The 16,369-nt window shown below is 46.4% G+C and overlaps 1 protein-coding gene across 3 annotated transcripts in view; it reads left to right on the top strand.

Annotated features, from left to right (window-relative positions):
- Nucleotides 1–16,369, top strand: part of LOC124470080 (piezo-type mechanosensitive ion channel component 2-like) — a 180,005-nt gene that overhangs the window by 77,513 nt on the left and 86,123 nt on the right. For all 3 annotated transcript variants that reach the window (XM_047023792.1, XM_047023791.1, XM_047023793.1), the window contains one exon: nt 3,817–3,976. In XM_047023792.1, the coding sequence (XP_046879748.1) occupies nt 3,817–3,976 (160 nt within the window). The remainder of the gene's footprint in view (nt 1–3,816; nt 3,977–16,369) is intronic.

Here is a 16,369-nt window from a genome sequence, read left to right as displayed (position 1 = left end):
ATCTGAGGTGTTGGTCAGTTAACTTGGATCTGTGAGGGGCTTTGTTGATGTCCATGACGCTGAACGTCTGCTCACGCACATTAGTCGAGCCAAACAACGCCAGCATCTTTTGTGCTGGTTTGGAAACATGGCTTCGTCGAGTGAAGCATAAAAGTCATTAGGTGCGTTCGACATGGACTGCGGCTGCATGAAACAACCGGCGAGAGTGGCCGCTTGCAGTCGGGGAGGAGTTGAAAACGGCTTTGTGAAGTCGGACATTTCAGCTTCTCGTGGTTTGCTGTGTCGACGTCAGTCATGGCCGATTAAGCGCTGTTTGCTTACTTTACTCTATTTATAATTAAACGTAGTCTTTCCGTTAGTGAAGAGGCGGAGTAAAACCCTTTCTTCCATAATTGTTTTATTCAAGTCAACTGGTCCGGATTTGAGCATTGGCGAAACTGAAGGTGTCCGAATATTACAAAACACGCGTCAAAGTTGTCGTGTGTGAGTCTGGCCTACCATGAAATAGCTGTGTCGTCACTTGAACCCGTGCAGTTGCTCTTGAGAAAATGCGCTCGGCTACACAGCCGGCAGTTCTCGAATCGATCTCACGGTACTTTGATGGCGACGTCACAGTGACGTGTCCTCGGCGCCGTCTCAAGTCGGACAAAAAGTCTAACCAGAATTCACTGTTTCAAGTCAGCCGCCTGCAGCCGGCTGCAGCGCCGCATGAAGTCGGGTCATGTCGAACGCACCTATTCAGTTTGAGAGAGTTGACCTTCTCCTTTAAGACGGAGTCGGACTGAAGATCGATCAGTTCCAATTGCAGCTCCTGCGGTGCTGTTTCAGGGTCTTGTGACAGGGGACAGGACAGCAGCTGAAGTGACTTGTCAAGTTTTTAAAAAATCTGAGAACCGATGGCAGAATTCTCTGTGCAGGTCGTCCAGTGATTTGCTGTATTTCTTCACGTTTCGGGTGGCCTCTTTCTGCGTGGCTAGAGTGGGGAAATGAGCGAAAGATTTGTTTGAAATTTGTCTGGAGAATAGGGTCAGCTTGGATTTGAACTCACATTTGCAGACATCCCAAGTTGCAGAAACTCATTTCCGGAAGCCCCCCCCCCCCCCCCCCCCCCCCCCCCCCCCCCACACGCATGAAGTACCCCCTCAACCAGCACGTACACCCCCCCCCGAAACGTTGTCATGACGCGCGATATGCACCTATCTCTAACATAAATGACCATTTCAGAGTCTCGCTCGCTCGAAATACAAAATCCCCGATTTCCGGGAGATTGTATAGCATTTGCGGGCGTCAGGGAGCCGCTATTGAAATGCGGGAGACTCCCGGACCTTCCGGGAGACTTGGGATGTCTGCATTTGTGTACATGCAGTGCACAAACTGATCTTTACCCTGTAGCTTCACGTTCAGCTCATTCATGTGTGAAAATATGTCCACAGCAAATGCAAAGTCACAAAGCCTGTTTGTGTCGCTCAGCTCAGGAAATTTGTTGGATTTTCCCATTAGCTCCAAAAATGAGCTAATCTCCCCTTTGAGCTCCCTCCCACACTCGTTGAAACACGTTTCCAAAACTTAACCAGCGGACACGAGAGTGGTAAAGTAAGTTCTGATGATATGCATGGGTTTCTTGCAGGAACGTAATAAACTGACAATGCTGAAGTCCCCTTGCTCGTATAAAGTTAACGTTATGTTTTACGACTGGATTCACAACATGATTAAGGTCTTTGCACACTACTGGACGCGTTTTTTTCGTGCGATTAATTCGTAAATTATTAATACGTTTCGAACCTGTATCTAGTCAATGCAAGCTTGCACACTAGAGACGTTATTTCTCTGAGCGATTTTGCGGCATTTATTTTTTCGAACCAAGGTCGATTTTTCTGAAGTTTCGCCAACACATATTGTTGATCACGTCACATAGTCAAAAAATTCATCATGGCGGACCGGATGATTGTGTTTGTTTCTCAGCATCCGGTACTATATTAGCCTGGCTGCCAGCCCAACTTATCCCCACCCACAAAAAAATTTGGTCGGGAAGTTGGGTCTGGAGGGGCTCGATTGCGGATGAACTATATCCGAACAGGAGCTGTTCGGACCAATTAAATTGTCAGGGCGGGCTTTATACGATGATGGACAGGTGATTAACAGTAACGTAATCAACAACGTCACCAAAGAGCGCTTGAGTTGAATTTGTTTTCAACAAACAACATATTACGTTGCTCTGATTGGTTGCAGGTATATCCAATTGAGCGAAGAGGCATTTGTTTTACGAGCTCGGTTGACACACGCCCCATAGTCACAGCCCAACGGAGAGTTTTCAGACTCATATTCTGACTAGAATTATGAGTATGACAACGTCAGGCTAGTACTATATGATAAACGAGAAAAGAACTACAGGGACAACGATTTTAAAGACAACGTATGGAGGGGAATAGCACAGGAGATTCAGTGTGACGATGGTGTGTGTATATCAAGCTTCGAATGTATTTTGAAGCGAACGTATTTGTGTAAACTTCCAACTACGCTAGCTACCGTTATAGCTAGCTCGAGCTTACTATAACCATATTTTTCTCCATTCCAAAAAAGGACGTTGGAAAATTATTTTCAGATTCTGACAAGAAATGATCTTGCTTGATAACGTTTCCAAACAAACTAGCTATTAAACAATAAGATGTATTGTGCTCTTTAATCCGTATTATTTGACTGAGTGTATACCCTTACAAAAAAGAAGTATATTAAAGTATACTATAAGTATACTAAAATATGGATAGTACCCTTTTAGTTCACTTTTGATATACTTTAAAGAAGTATGCTTAGAAAATAGTTCACATTTAATATACTTTTAAGTATGCTTTGAAAATAGTTCACTTTTGATATACTTTTAAGGAGTATGCTTAGAAAAAAGTTAACTTTTGATGTACTTTTAAGTATGCTTTGAAAATAGTTCACTTTTGATATACTTTTAAGAAGTGTGCTTAGAAACAGAAAATGGTATACATTTCATCTGGAGTAGGATGTACTTTTTCTATTATTATACAGCAAAAACAGTCGAAATAATTTTTAAAGTACATTACGGGTTACATTTTTTAGATCCATCTCATTCTAATTATTCATGTCTATGAAAATATATTATGCATTGCACATTGAATCTTTTTTTGTTACTGAAGCTGTAACCTTAATTACTGCCAAAACATTCTGAAGCCCTATACTCTTATACAAATAATTATCAATTGGAGTATTAATGGAAAAAAAAAAAACTAGAAAAAAAACTAAAAAGCTACTTGAGAATTTGAAGGTTATACTGTCAAACTGACTGAAGAACGAAATAACATTGTGAAAAATGAAGATAGTGTGGCTCATTGGCTAGTCAATTCCCATGATGCAAGGCGGCAAATAGCAGTGGTTCTCAACCCTGTCCTCAGGGCCCCCTGTCCTGCTTGTTTTAGATGTTTCCCTGCTCCAACACACCTAATTCAAATGCATGTTCGTTACCAGGCTTCTACAGAACTAGATAACGACCCTTTTATTTGAATCAGGTGTGATGGACCAGGGAAAGATCTAAAACATGCAGGACAGGGGGTCCCTGAGGACAGAGTTGAGAACCACTGCTGTATAGGATATAACTGTTGGCATTTGAAACAAAACTGTTATAATTGAAATGTAAGAAACTGATTGTAAAAAAACATGAATTGAGTTATGTTCTTTAAATGTTTTTTCTCATTCACAGCAAAAACTAACTGAGTGTGACAATCTTTCTACTTTAAAGTGATGTTAAATCGAACTCCAAAGATTAATTTCTGCTTGTGTGTGTGTGTTGTCCAGTGTGCAGGGAGCAGATGCAGGAAACGGTATACGAGTGTTCATACCAGACATCGGGATGCTGGTTGCTGGACTGGTGACCTGGCTTCTCTGCCTACGTCTGGAGGACAAGCCTCAGGGCATGGACACCTTACTAAACCACAACAATGAACGTGACACCCAGGTGAGACACACACACTGCTGTCCGAGGGGTAAACCACTGAACCTGTCTCACACACAGGTCCCTATTCTCTCCTTCCTCCTTTCACTACCCTCCACCGCTCCTCCCGTCTTACTACTCCCTCTTTCCCCCTCCTCCTCCCCTCCTAACTGTCCCTCTCTCCCCATCCTCCTCCCCTGTCAGAAAAATTGAAGATGTAACTTTACTCTGTATAAAATGACACTGTGTTCAGCATTCCTTGTGTGCAGAGAGAGGCCTACCCCCAAATCTGAACTCTGGGTAAACATACAATACCCTTATCTTGGGGCTAAGGACTAAGAAGAGGGGTGTTTGTTTGTTTATTTAAAGGAGATACTGTTTGACAGCTAGAAGGAAGACTAAAGGCCGATTTATACTTCTGCGTTTTTACCGACACGCACACAGGGAACGCCCTCTCCGTCAAGGAACTCCCTCTCCGTGCCCTCTCCGAACCCCTCGGAGAGCTCTGTGTGCACCTCCTGATTTTCCTGACTATCCGTCCATGCGTCCGTCATTTTACGGATACCCCTTGGCTGTGATTGGTCCGTATTAAGAACTGCTTGGGTCAGGGGCGGGGGTGGGGTTTCCGTGACCAACAAGAAAACAAAATCCTTTGACCGCCATTGTTGTAAGTTTTTACAACTCTTATTTCAGCTAAACAGTACATGTAAATCAGCATCTGAATTAAAATGTGACGAGAAATGGGCAGTGTATTTGCTGAAAATGTGCTTATTTTATTGATTAAACATTTGTAAATTTGCTCCGACTTTTTGATAACCTAGCTAGCATCGCAGTGCAGCGCTATCTACTGTTCTGGCGGTGAATTGTTTCAGCACGCAGAGCCGTCGGAGTAGTATAAATTCAACCAATCCGTCCGACTCCATGCGTGCGTATGTCCGTAACGGTGTCGGAGAAGTATAAATCGGCCTTAAGGTCTTGTGACCATTTGCTTGTCACCTAGTGGGGGTAGCGTTGATATTGTAAATGTCCATTGCAAGGGACGCACACACGTAAACACGCATGCGCGCCAGGTCTATGCAAGGGAGCCAATGAAAGAAGAGCTATGGGACATTTGCATGCCTTTGTTTTAGCCAATAACAGTCAAGAGCGCTTCTGTTTAAATAGCTTGCTAGCACAACATGCTAGCGGACAAACTTTGTAGCACAATGGCGTGGGACGTTTTGTCTCCTTGTGGGCCGGCCGCAAGCAATAAAGCTTAATTTATTCACCGACCGACTGACTGTGCAATGCTTGATAGATTAGTATTTTTTACATCCCCCTACTACATAACAGCTGATTTCTCACAGCTGGAAAACAAAATGTAGCAATATTTCAGAAGTACAGAAACCATACTCTCAAACATGGACCTCATCTCCTCTCTTCAATCTCCTCATCCCTCTGTTCTCCGCTACCTATTTTCCTGGTGTTGGTTACAGGGGGACGTGTCAGAAATATTAATTTATCAAGCATTGCACAGTCAGTCGGTGAACAAGTTTAAGAAAGCTTTATTGCTTGCGGCCGCAAAGAGACAAAACATCACACGCCATTGTGCTACAAAGTTTATCTGCTAGCATGTTGTGCTAGCTAGCTATTTAAACAGACCCGCTCTTGACAGTCATTGGTTAAAACAAAGACATGCAAATGTCCCATGGCTCTTCTTCATCGGGCCCCTTGCATAGACCTGGCGCACGTGAGTGCGTGCGTGTTTACGACATGAACCCTGATTTAAACACAACAACAGAATCTCCAGTCCTGATGTCGTAAAAGCTCCTTCACATAAGTGTCAAGCAAATGGTCACCAGACCTTGCGTTTTCCACCTAGTCCTTGTCATACAGTATCTCCTTAAAAAAACCAAACCCCCCTCTTCTTAGTTCTTACAGTGCGTGTCCACTGCAGCGACGCGATGCGAGCGACAACATGTTTTCCATTCATTTTCTATGGAGCCAGGCGAATCGCTTGCGTGGTGCATTGTGGGTAGCGACGCGACAGAGTTGAGATTTTCTCAACTTGATGCAAATGAGGAGCGATATTCGCTAGCGATGGCCAATCGGAGTGTTTTCTTGTTTCTCGTAACGTAGCAACCATGGTAAACATTTCTAGCTTTCTAGGTTTCAAGGTGGAGGAGAAACTGATCGTTTGTGTGGCCGCTTACCCAGTCCTGTAAGATACATAGCTGTATTCGTACAGAGATGTTGATACAAAAAAAAGATGCATGACGCAAGGTTTGCCGAAGTTGTGGGTGCTTGTACTTTCAAATTCAGTTTAGTCACATTACGTAACTTCGTTCTGTGGTAACTAGCTAGCTAGCCCGGCTGGAACTCCCTATCGTATCGACAGATTAGCAGAAGCTGAGGAATATAGTAAAACATTTTTTACACATGTCAACGTGTATGTCTATTAAACAGTTTTGAATTTTGTATACAAGTTGTATTTTGATCAATGTTGCAACTACGTAAACCCAAGTCTGCACACTTGGCCATGACAACTACAACAGTGACTTTAGAGAACTACATTCTACATTAATCTGTTTGAAGCGCCCCTGAGCGTGGTGAACTGTGGGAAGGCGAGCGATGGCAAGCGATTCGCGCCGCTGCAGTGGACACGCACTGTTAGCCCCAAGATAAGGGTCTTGTATGTTTACCCAGAGTTCAGAATTGGGGGTAAGCCTCTCTTTGCACCCAAGGAATACTGAACACAGAATCATTCTTATACAGGATAACATTTTAAACGTTTCCGACAGGACAATAACAGTCTCGCCTGGTCTAAGTTCAGCTCTGTGTTAATACAGGACTGCCAACTTTTTCAAAAACCTTGGCGTGAGATTTGGTGCGAGGGGCGAGCTTTTGCGAGCTTCACCACCACCACCACCCCCCCCCCCCCCCCCCCCCCCCAAGACGAGCTTTCGCTTGCTTCACCCCCCCCCCCCCCCCCCTCAATGTAACTCTTGCCATGGAGTGGGGAAGGACAGGGCGAGTTTACACGGCTGTTTGCGTGTCAATGTTGCTTCACTCCGTTAACCTGCGCGTCGTCCGTTACTGTTTACAACGTTAGAACCGTGAGAGTTGGCAGCTCTGGTTAATACATCCTCCCTCTCTCCACTCTCTCCCCTCCCTTCCTCCTCTCTTTCACTCCCTCCCTTTTCTAAACTATAGCCCAGTTCAAACACCAGTGTAATGCCACACCAAACTTAAATATTCATCCCGTCCGCTTGGGTGGAGAGCTGTCTAAGAGCAGGCTGCCAGATTAACTCTTGTCTTGGTCTTGGACCAGGCAGCCAGACTTAGAAGTAGCATTCATTCAGAGCAGTAGTTAGTCAGAGCAGCAGCAGTAAAGTCAGAATTCAATCTGAAGCATGTTTAAAAATAACCAAAGTTAAACAGTATAAGCCAGATAAAAAAATTAAGCATTATACAACATAACACACACAAGAAAACAAAAGCAACAAAAATAAAAAAAATTATAAGCTCTTTGTCAGTCTAAGCATCAGTCAGTCAGCAGCAGTCAGTCAGAACAGCAGTCAGTCAGTCAGAGCAGCAGTCAGTCAGAGCAGCAGTCAGTAGCAGTCAGTCAGTCAGAGCAGCAGTTAGTCGGTTAGAGCAACAGTCAGTCAGAGCAGCAGTCAGCCAGAGCAGCAACCAGTCAGTCAGTCAGAGCAGTAGTTACTCAGTCAAAGTAGCAGTCAGTCAGTCAGTCAGACCAGCAGTCAGTCAGAGCAATAGTCAGTCAGAGCAGCAATTAGTTAGACCAGCAGAAGTCAAGTCAGAATTCAATCTGCAGCACGTTTAGAACCAACCAAAGTTAAACAGTACTGTACAATAAGCCAAATAAAATATTAAGCATTATACATAACACACACAAAAAAACATACACAAAAACAACAAGAATACTATTTGCACTGTCTCATAAGCTCTCTGTCAGTCAGCAGCAGTCAGTCAGTCTGTCAGTCAATCAGAGCAACAGTCAGTCAGTCAGTCAGAGCACCAGTTAGTCAGTCAGAGCAACAGTCAGAACAACAGTCAGGCAGAGCAACAGTCAGTCAGAGCAGCAGTCAGTCAGAGTGTTTTTCCAATCGTCTGTTTGCATCCATTAACGACCATGCTGCTGCATTCCAAAGCCCTGAACACATCTGGACCCAGTTAGCTGCTGCTGCTCTGTGTGTGACTGTGTATCTGAGTTGGTGTATGGATATATACCAGTATGTGTATGTGAGTGGATGTATAAATACCAGTGAGTGTATGTGTTCAGTTTCCAGACGTTACACACTTCTCCTCATACCTCTCCCCTCCCTTCTTATTCTGTTCTTACGCTCTTCTTCCATGTACACAGATATGGTGAGGAGTCATATCAAACCCCTCCCCATGTGTGCATTTGTGTGTATGTATGTGCTACTGATAGGTGTGTGAACTCACAGAAAGTTAATTCATATTAGAGGGGAGCCTTGTGATGAATGAGCACCTATGAAGGTGCAGGTTCTGAAAGATTCCTTCATTTCATGTCGGCTCCTCCTTGCTCCTCCTCCCTCCTCCTTGTTCCTCCCTGCTCCTCTCTGCTCCTCCCTCTAATCCTCTCTCCTCCAATCTGCTACTGTCTGCTGCTCCTCTCTCCTTTCCTGCTTCTCTCTCTTCCTCCCTGCTCCTGACAGGTATATGCCATCCCTCCATGGTATTAGAGGTATAGCATAGTCATGGCTAAGAAGTTACCTAGATGACGGACATTAATATGTTCAAATGTATAATGTTAACTCTGTTTTTTTTAGGTTACTTGTGGGGTTCCACAAGGTTCAGTTTTAGGCCCTAAACTGTTTATGCTGTATATAAATGATATTCGTAATGTGTCTGAACTGTTAAAATGTGTTTTATTTGCTGATGATAAGAGACATCAGTCCCGCCATGGACGCTCAGCGTCTCTGGGGGTGAATGGAGGCGTGGCAGTGACGTGCAGTCAGGGTAGGCAAGGAAGGCACTGCCTACCCTGCCAAAATTCAAACGTAGAAATGTTTATTAAATAATTGTATTTAATAAACTTGTATTTGTATTTTTACTGATTATCCTTGTGATTTATATATGCCATATGTATTCCTTGTAAATGTTGCACATGCGCACTTTGATTCTGTATTCTTCAACATGTACGTTGAAAGGCACAACTCTTCTGTGCCTTTGCATGTAAATATGTTATGCCAGTAATCATCTACGTAACGTATCAAACATGGACCAATTAAAATCGAGATATTACTGGACATTTGCGCAGCTAACGTCATTATACTGGCTACGTTGTAAGCGTTGTCGGGGGCTTCATGCCCCTGGTAGGGTCACCCAAGGCAAACAGGTTCCAGGTGAAAGACCAGACAAAGCGTGGCTCAAAAAACCAACCATTAAGAAACACAACAATGGTTCTCAGTTGCCCCTGCCCGGAAGTGGGTCACCGGGGCCCCCCCCTGGAGCCAGGCCCGGGGGAGGGGCTCGATGGCGAGCGCCTGGTGGCCGGGCCTTTTCCCATGGGGCCCGGTTGGGCACAGCCCGAAGAGACAACGTGGGACCCTCTTCCAGTGGGCTCACCATTCGCAGGAGAGGTTATGGGGGTCGGGTGCAGTGTGAGACGGGCGGCGGCCGAAGGCGGGGGCCTTGGCGGTCCGATCCTCGGCTGCAGAAGCTAGCTTTAGGGATGTGGAACGTCACCTCGCTGGCAGGAAAGGAGCCTGAGCTGGTGCCCGAGGTAGAGAGTTTCCGGCTAGATATAGTCGGCCTCGACGCACAGCATAGGCTCCGGAACCAGTCTCCTTGAGAGGGGCTGGACTCTCTTCCAGTTGCCCTTGGTGAGAGGCATCGAGCTGGGGTGGGAATACTGGTTTCCCCTCGGTTCGGCGCCTGTACATTGGGGTTCACCCCGGTGGAGGAGAGGGTAGCCTCCCTCCGCCTTCGGGTGGGGGGACGGGTCCTCACGGTCGTTTGTGCTTATGCACCAAACGGCAGCTCAGAGTACCCACCCTTTTTGGAGTCTCTGGGGGGGTGCTGGAAAGCGCTCTTCCCGGGGATTCCCTCATCCTCCTGGGGGACTTCAATGCTCATGTGGGCAATGACAGTGAGACCTGGAGGGGCGTGATTGGGAGGAACGGCCCCCCCGATCTGAACCCGAGTGGTGTTTTGTTGTTGGACTTCTGTGCTAGACACGGCTTGTCCATAACGAACACCATGTTCAAGCATAAGGGTGTCCATATGTGCACCTGACACCAGGACACCCGAGGTCTCAGTTTGATGATCGACTTTGTAGTCGTGTCATCAGACTTGGGGCCGCATGTCTTGGACACTGGGGTGAGGAGAGGGGTGGAGCTGTCAACTGATCACCACCTGGTGGTGAGTTGGCTTCGATGGTGGGGGAGGACGCCGGTCAGGCCTGGCAGACCCAAACGTAATGTGAGGGTCTGCTGGGAACGGCTGGCGGAACCCTCTGTCAGAAGGATCTTCAACTCCCACCTCCGGGAGAGCTTCGATCATGTCTCGGGGGGGGCAGGGGACATTGAGTCCGAATGGGCCATGTTCCGGGCCTCCATTGTTGAAGCGGCTGACCGGAGCTGCGGCAGCAAGGCGGTCGGTGCATGTCGCGGCGGTAACCCTCGGACCCGGTGGTGGACTCCGGAGGTGAGGGATGCCGTCAAGCTGAAGAAGGAGGCCTATCGGACTTTATTGGCCGGTAGGACTCCAGAGGCAGCTGATGTGTACCGGCAGGCCAAGCGGAACGCGGCTTTGGCGGTCGCGAAGGCAAAAACCCGGGCATGGGAGGAGTTTGGCGAGGCCATGGAGAATGACTTCCGAACGGCTTCAAAAAGGTTCTGGACCACCATCCGACGGCTCAGGAGGGGGAAGCAGTGCTCTGTCAACACTGTATACGGTGTGGATGGTGCGCTGCTGACCTCGACGGGGGACGTCCTGGATCGGTGGAAGGAATACTTCGAAGACCTCCTTAATTTCACCAACACGCTTTCCGACGTGGAGGCAGTCTGGGGACATCAGGGGGGGCCCTTCTATCTCTGGGGCTGAGGTCGCCGAGGTGGTTGAAAAGCTCCGGCAGGGCCCCTGGGGTGGATGAGGTCCGCCGGGAGTTCCTTAAGGGTCTGGATGTTGTAGGGCTGTCTTGGTTGACACGACTCTGCAACATCGCGTGGACATCGGGGACAGTGCCTCTGGACTGGCAGACCGGGGTGGTGGTTCCCCTCTTTAAAAAGGGGGACCGGAGGGTGTGCTCCAACTTTAGGGGGATCACACTCCTCAGCCTCCCTGGGAAAGTCTATTCAGCGGTCCTGGAGAGGAGGGTCCGTCAGATTGTCGAACCTCGGATTCAGGAGGAGCAATGTGGTTTTCGTCCTGGCCGTGGAACAGTGGACCAGCTTTATACCCTCCGCGGAGTCCTGGAGGGTACATGGGAGTTCGCCCAACCAGTCTACACATGTTTTGTGGATTTGGAAAAGGCGTTCGACCGTGTCCCTCGGGGGCTCATGTGGGGGGTGCTCCGAGAGTACGGGGTACCGGATTTCCTGATCGGTGCCAGAGTTTGGTCCGCATTGCCGGTAGTAAGTCGAACTTGTTTCCGGTGAGGGTTGGACTCCGCCAGGGCTGCCCTATGTCACCGATTCTGTTCATTACCTATATGGACAGAATTTCTAGGCACAGCCGGTTTGTGGCTTGTCCGGTTTGGTGACCTCAGGATCGGGTCACTGCTTTTTGCGGATGATGTGGTCCTGTTGGCTTCATCGGGCCGTGACCTTCAGCTCTCACTGGAGCGGTTCGCAACCGAATGTGAAGCGGCTGGGATGCGAATCAGCACCTCCAAATCTGAGGCCATGGTAATCGACCGGAAAAGGGTGGAGTGCCATCTCCGGGTCGGGGAGGAGATCCTGAACCAAGCGGAGGAGTTCAAGTATCTCGGGGTCTTGTTCAAGAGTGAGGGAAGAATGGAGCGCGAGGTCGACAGGCGGATCGGTGCGGCGTCCGCAGTGATGCGGGCTCTGCATCGGTCCGTCGTGGTGAAGAAGGAGCTGAGTCGAAAGGCGAAGCTCTCTATTTACCAGTCGATCTACGTTCCTACCCTCACCTATGGTCACGAACTATAGGTAGTGACCGAAAGAACGAGATCGCGAATACAAGTGGCCGAAATGGGCTTTCTCCGCAGGGTGTCCGGGCTCTCCCTTAGAGATAGGGTGAGAAGCTCGGTCATCCGGGAGGGGCTCAGAGTAGAACCGCTGCTCCTCCGCGTCGAGAGGAGCCAGCTGATGTGGCTCGGGCATCTGATTAGGATGCCTCCTGGACGCCTCCCTGGTGAGGTGTTCTGGGCACGTCCCACTGGGAAGAGGCCCCGGGGAAGACCCAGGACACGCTGGAGGGACTATGTCTCTCGGCTGGCCTGGGAACGTCTCGGGGTCCCCCAGGAAGAGCTGGTGGAAGTGGCCGGGGGGAGGGAAGTCTGGGCCTCCCTGCTTAGGTTGCTGCCCCCGCGACCCGATCCCCGGACAAGCGGCAGATGACGGACGGACGTTGTAAGCGTAATCCCCACAATATTCAAGTCAAAATGACAGCAGCCGTGTCTGCCAATATCACAGAGTTGAGGAATTTCTCCAAGCTCGATTTTATTCTAAAAAGGAGTTAATAGCAAGAGGGAGGTCTACGCCAGACTTGGATGGACAACTGCAGCAAAAGGGACAACATGTTTTCGATCGTTTCAAACAGACTGGTATGAAGAAATTAAAGATTGGCTATGTGGCTGTGCTAACATTCAGCGGCTGTAGGCTACTGCTTGTACTGTGTACTGCGTTTACTGTTTCGACATATTAGCCTAACAATAAATTGGGTAATCTGGATTTCATAACTCTGTGCCTATAGCCTCTTACTGACATTACCGCACGTCACTGAGGAGTGGGCTGGCCTGGACTCTGGGCTTCCACGTGATGATTGGAGCGTCTGTCGAAAAGAATGCATCTCCTTCTGATTGACAGTAATTTTGTACTATAAACATTAATCGAAGCTATTCAAGCTCAGGGGATGGGGGGGGGGGGGGGGGGGGGGGGTGTTAAACTCGCCCGGGGCGCCCAATGTGCTAGGACCGGCACTGTTGGCGCTGGCGCCAGCCATTTGCGTTGGAGTTGTTGATAAATGGAAGTAGCGTTGGGGTTAAATTAAGAAGCTTAAAAATGCATACACTATTTGTTAATAAGACAACTTTTTCAATATTGTATTCATCCAACAGATATATCATCAGGTTTAAATGTATCAATCTTTCACCGTTAAGTGTCGGTTTTAAGTGCTGTTTTAAGTGTCTTATTTTACCCATAACGCAACGCGCAACAGGCTATATAAGTCAGTCTTACGTTAGTCACTAATCTTAAAGCTTTATGCAACAGGTAAATTTTAGTGTCTATGGCAAGTTGGACTTAAAGTTGCATTTAAGTCTAAGACTAGGTCTATTTTTATGCAACTGGCCCCAGGTCTCACCAAAGAAGCGTAATGAAATTCATAATGGAAAAAAATGCTAAAACACCAACAGGTAAAGATAGCTTTTTATTTCGATGTGATACTGTGTTGTGATTAGTGGTGGGCCGTTATCGGCGTTAACATGCTGCGTTAACGTGAGACTTTTATCGGGCATTAAAAAGATCATTGCTGTTAATTTATTCTCAAAGTTGGGTTGGGAGCTGGGTCTATACTATGCAAGCTATGATGACTTTCACCTTGATATTTTAGCGCGGATGTATACCTAGCCGGATTGCACTGTAGAGGGCAAGAACGAGTCTTCGAACCTGTGTGTATGCCTTGTGTATGAAACTATCACATCAAACGTGACGTGCCAACATGGATGCAGCTATGAAGCCGTCTGATTTGCTTCAGAGAAAATGTATTTTTAAGAAGCTTCCCAATGGAAACCTCGACAAGACTAAGGTTATTAGCACCTTGTGCTATGCAGAATTAGTTTACTGTAGAAGTTCTTACAATCTCAAATACCACCTAAACGCAAAGCATCCCTTAGCTAATGCGGAAGATGCCGGGCCAAGCACTGATGTAGCGCAGGGGAAGAGTAGTCGTCAAACTACTATGTTTGAGTGCAACCGAGGCCAGCCCGTCGAGCACAGCTCTATCAGCCAAGCTAACTAATCTAAAACATTTACATTTACGCATTTAGCAGACGCTTTTATCCAAAACAACTTCCAAAAGAGAGCTTTACAAAAAGAGCATAGGTCACTGATCTTAACAACGAGGTAGTCCCAAACATTGCAAGCAGCCAAAACATACATTGTGAAAAACTAAACAAGTGCCAAAGGGAAGACCCATAAGAGCATGCAGTTATAAGTTACAAATTAAAACAACATGGAACAGTTAATAAACACAAGTACATCTTATTGAACATAATTTATTTTCTTCACCAATTATCATAGTAGAACAGCTTTCTCAAGCAGTTACTGATGCATTTTGGAAACAGGAGTTGAGCCCCTGGTCTAATGCGCCACCTGGCTTGAGAAACCCATTCTCAAAGACTTACTTTTAGTCATTATTTGGGTAGCACACATATTCTGAATGCCTTTGGTGGAATTCATATGAGCCATTTTAATCTAGATTAATCTAGATTAACGCCAATTTACAGTGAAATTAATTTAGATTAAAAAAACGAATCTATGCCCACCACTAGTTTTGATATAGCATAATACTGTTTTGTACAATAGTATCTGAGTTGGTAGACAGTTGTCAAGCGCAGTGTTACTTTAAGTTTAAGTTTTACTTTTTTGTCCATTAAGTACACACTTTCTGCAGATTACTGTACCTGTTCAGGATGGACAGGAGACAAAGCAGCTGAACCACAGCTTTGGTGCTGCTTAGTGGCTTGCGTGAGCACCATATGGGAATTGTTGCCACACTATCTCAAGTAATGATTGATGTACATCTATTTAAATCTTAACCTTTAAACAAGACATTAGAAAATAAAGTGCGCTGTCTCCTTCCTCATTCATTTAATTGAATAACCCATTGTGCGGAATACCGGGTCCATGACCCCTTACGGTGCATTCACACTGCAGCGGGGCGGGCCGAGCGGGGCGTCGGCTTCCAATTCATTTTCAATGTAACCAGGCGTTGACGCCTGCGTAGGGCATTGTGGGAAGGCGAGCGGGGCGGCGAAAGTTGGATTTTCTGAACTTTATGTAAATGACGAGCGTGAAAACGCCAGCGATGGCCAATCGGGTTGGTTTCTTGTTTCTTGTAACGTAGCAACTGTTGGTCATGGTAAACATTTCTAGGTTTGACAATTTCAAGATGGAAGATCAACTCATCGTATGTGTATGTGCGCAGGGTTGCTGAGGTTGTCGGCGTTCCTGGTGTGTTGTATTTTGTACTTTAATTCAGTTTCTTCACATTACGTAACTTTCTTCTGTGCTAGCTGCATAGTCTAGCTAGCTCACCCGGCACACGATTGACATTCAACGCTGAAATGCTGGCTGGCAGCCACTCGCTATCCATACAGTGAATGTGTAGTGGCAAGTCATAATCTAGCGATTGATTTGCAGACATTTCGAGTAATATAATAAAAGGTTACACATGTCAACGTTTATGTCTGATGCATCTTTTTTTCCAGCCGGAACAAGACCCGTTCCATAGAGTGCAGGTGGCATTTAATCTTTCACTCGGCCTAAAAAAGTGTGGAAAAAGATAACCTATTGTGTGCTGTAGATAAGATCATGTCAGATCTAGAATGCATGTCGGATTTTTGCTTAATGTGTGTAAAAGTTGTATTTTGTCCGCACATTTGCCATGACATTATACGAACTACAACAGTGATTTAAGAGAACTACAGCTCTGAATGAATCTGTCTGACACGCCCCCGAGCGTGGTGCACTTTGGGAAGGCCGGCGGTGCTGAGCGGTAAAAAAGTCTGCAGTGTGAACGCACCGTTTGTCCTAGCTACCTCTGATTCTTAGCCAAGCTTCAGTCTGGTCTAGGTTACATCAATAAGATCAAATGTTTGATTTGAGCAACTTATTTTGTCAATTCATAACCTTCACATTTCTCTTGTGCTCTGAGATTGTGTGATTGTGTGAGTAATACGTTTCTCCTCTTACCGGTTATGCAGCATGGATATTGCAAACAACTTCACACAATGCTAACTTTACTCTATCAAGTAAGAGTTGCACATTAAATGTATGGCCTAGTTATGACTGCAATCTTTAAAATGAGATTAGTGATTAATATAGCACCATCTTAAAAAGAGGGTTAGTACTGTTACTTCAGTGATTGACCAACAATCTTTAATTGTCAAATGAAAAGAACAACACAGGGTCAGACTGGGCACTGAAACTGTTAGGACAAGACAACCGGGCATAACATGACATGAGTACTCATAAACAT

The sequence above is a fragment of the Hypomesus transpacificus genome, chromosome 8 (genome assembly GCF_021917145.1).
Source record: "Hypomesus transpacificus isolate Combined female chromosome 8, fHypTra1, whole genome shotgun sequence".
Taxonomy (NCBI): domain Eukaryota; kingdom Metazoa; phylum Chordata; class Actinopteri; order Osmeriformes; family Osmeridae; genus Hypomesus; species Hypomesus transpacificus.
This window is presented reverse-complemented; position numbering and strand designations above follow the sequence as displayed.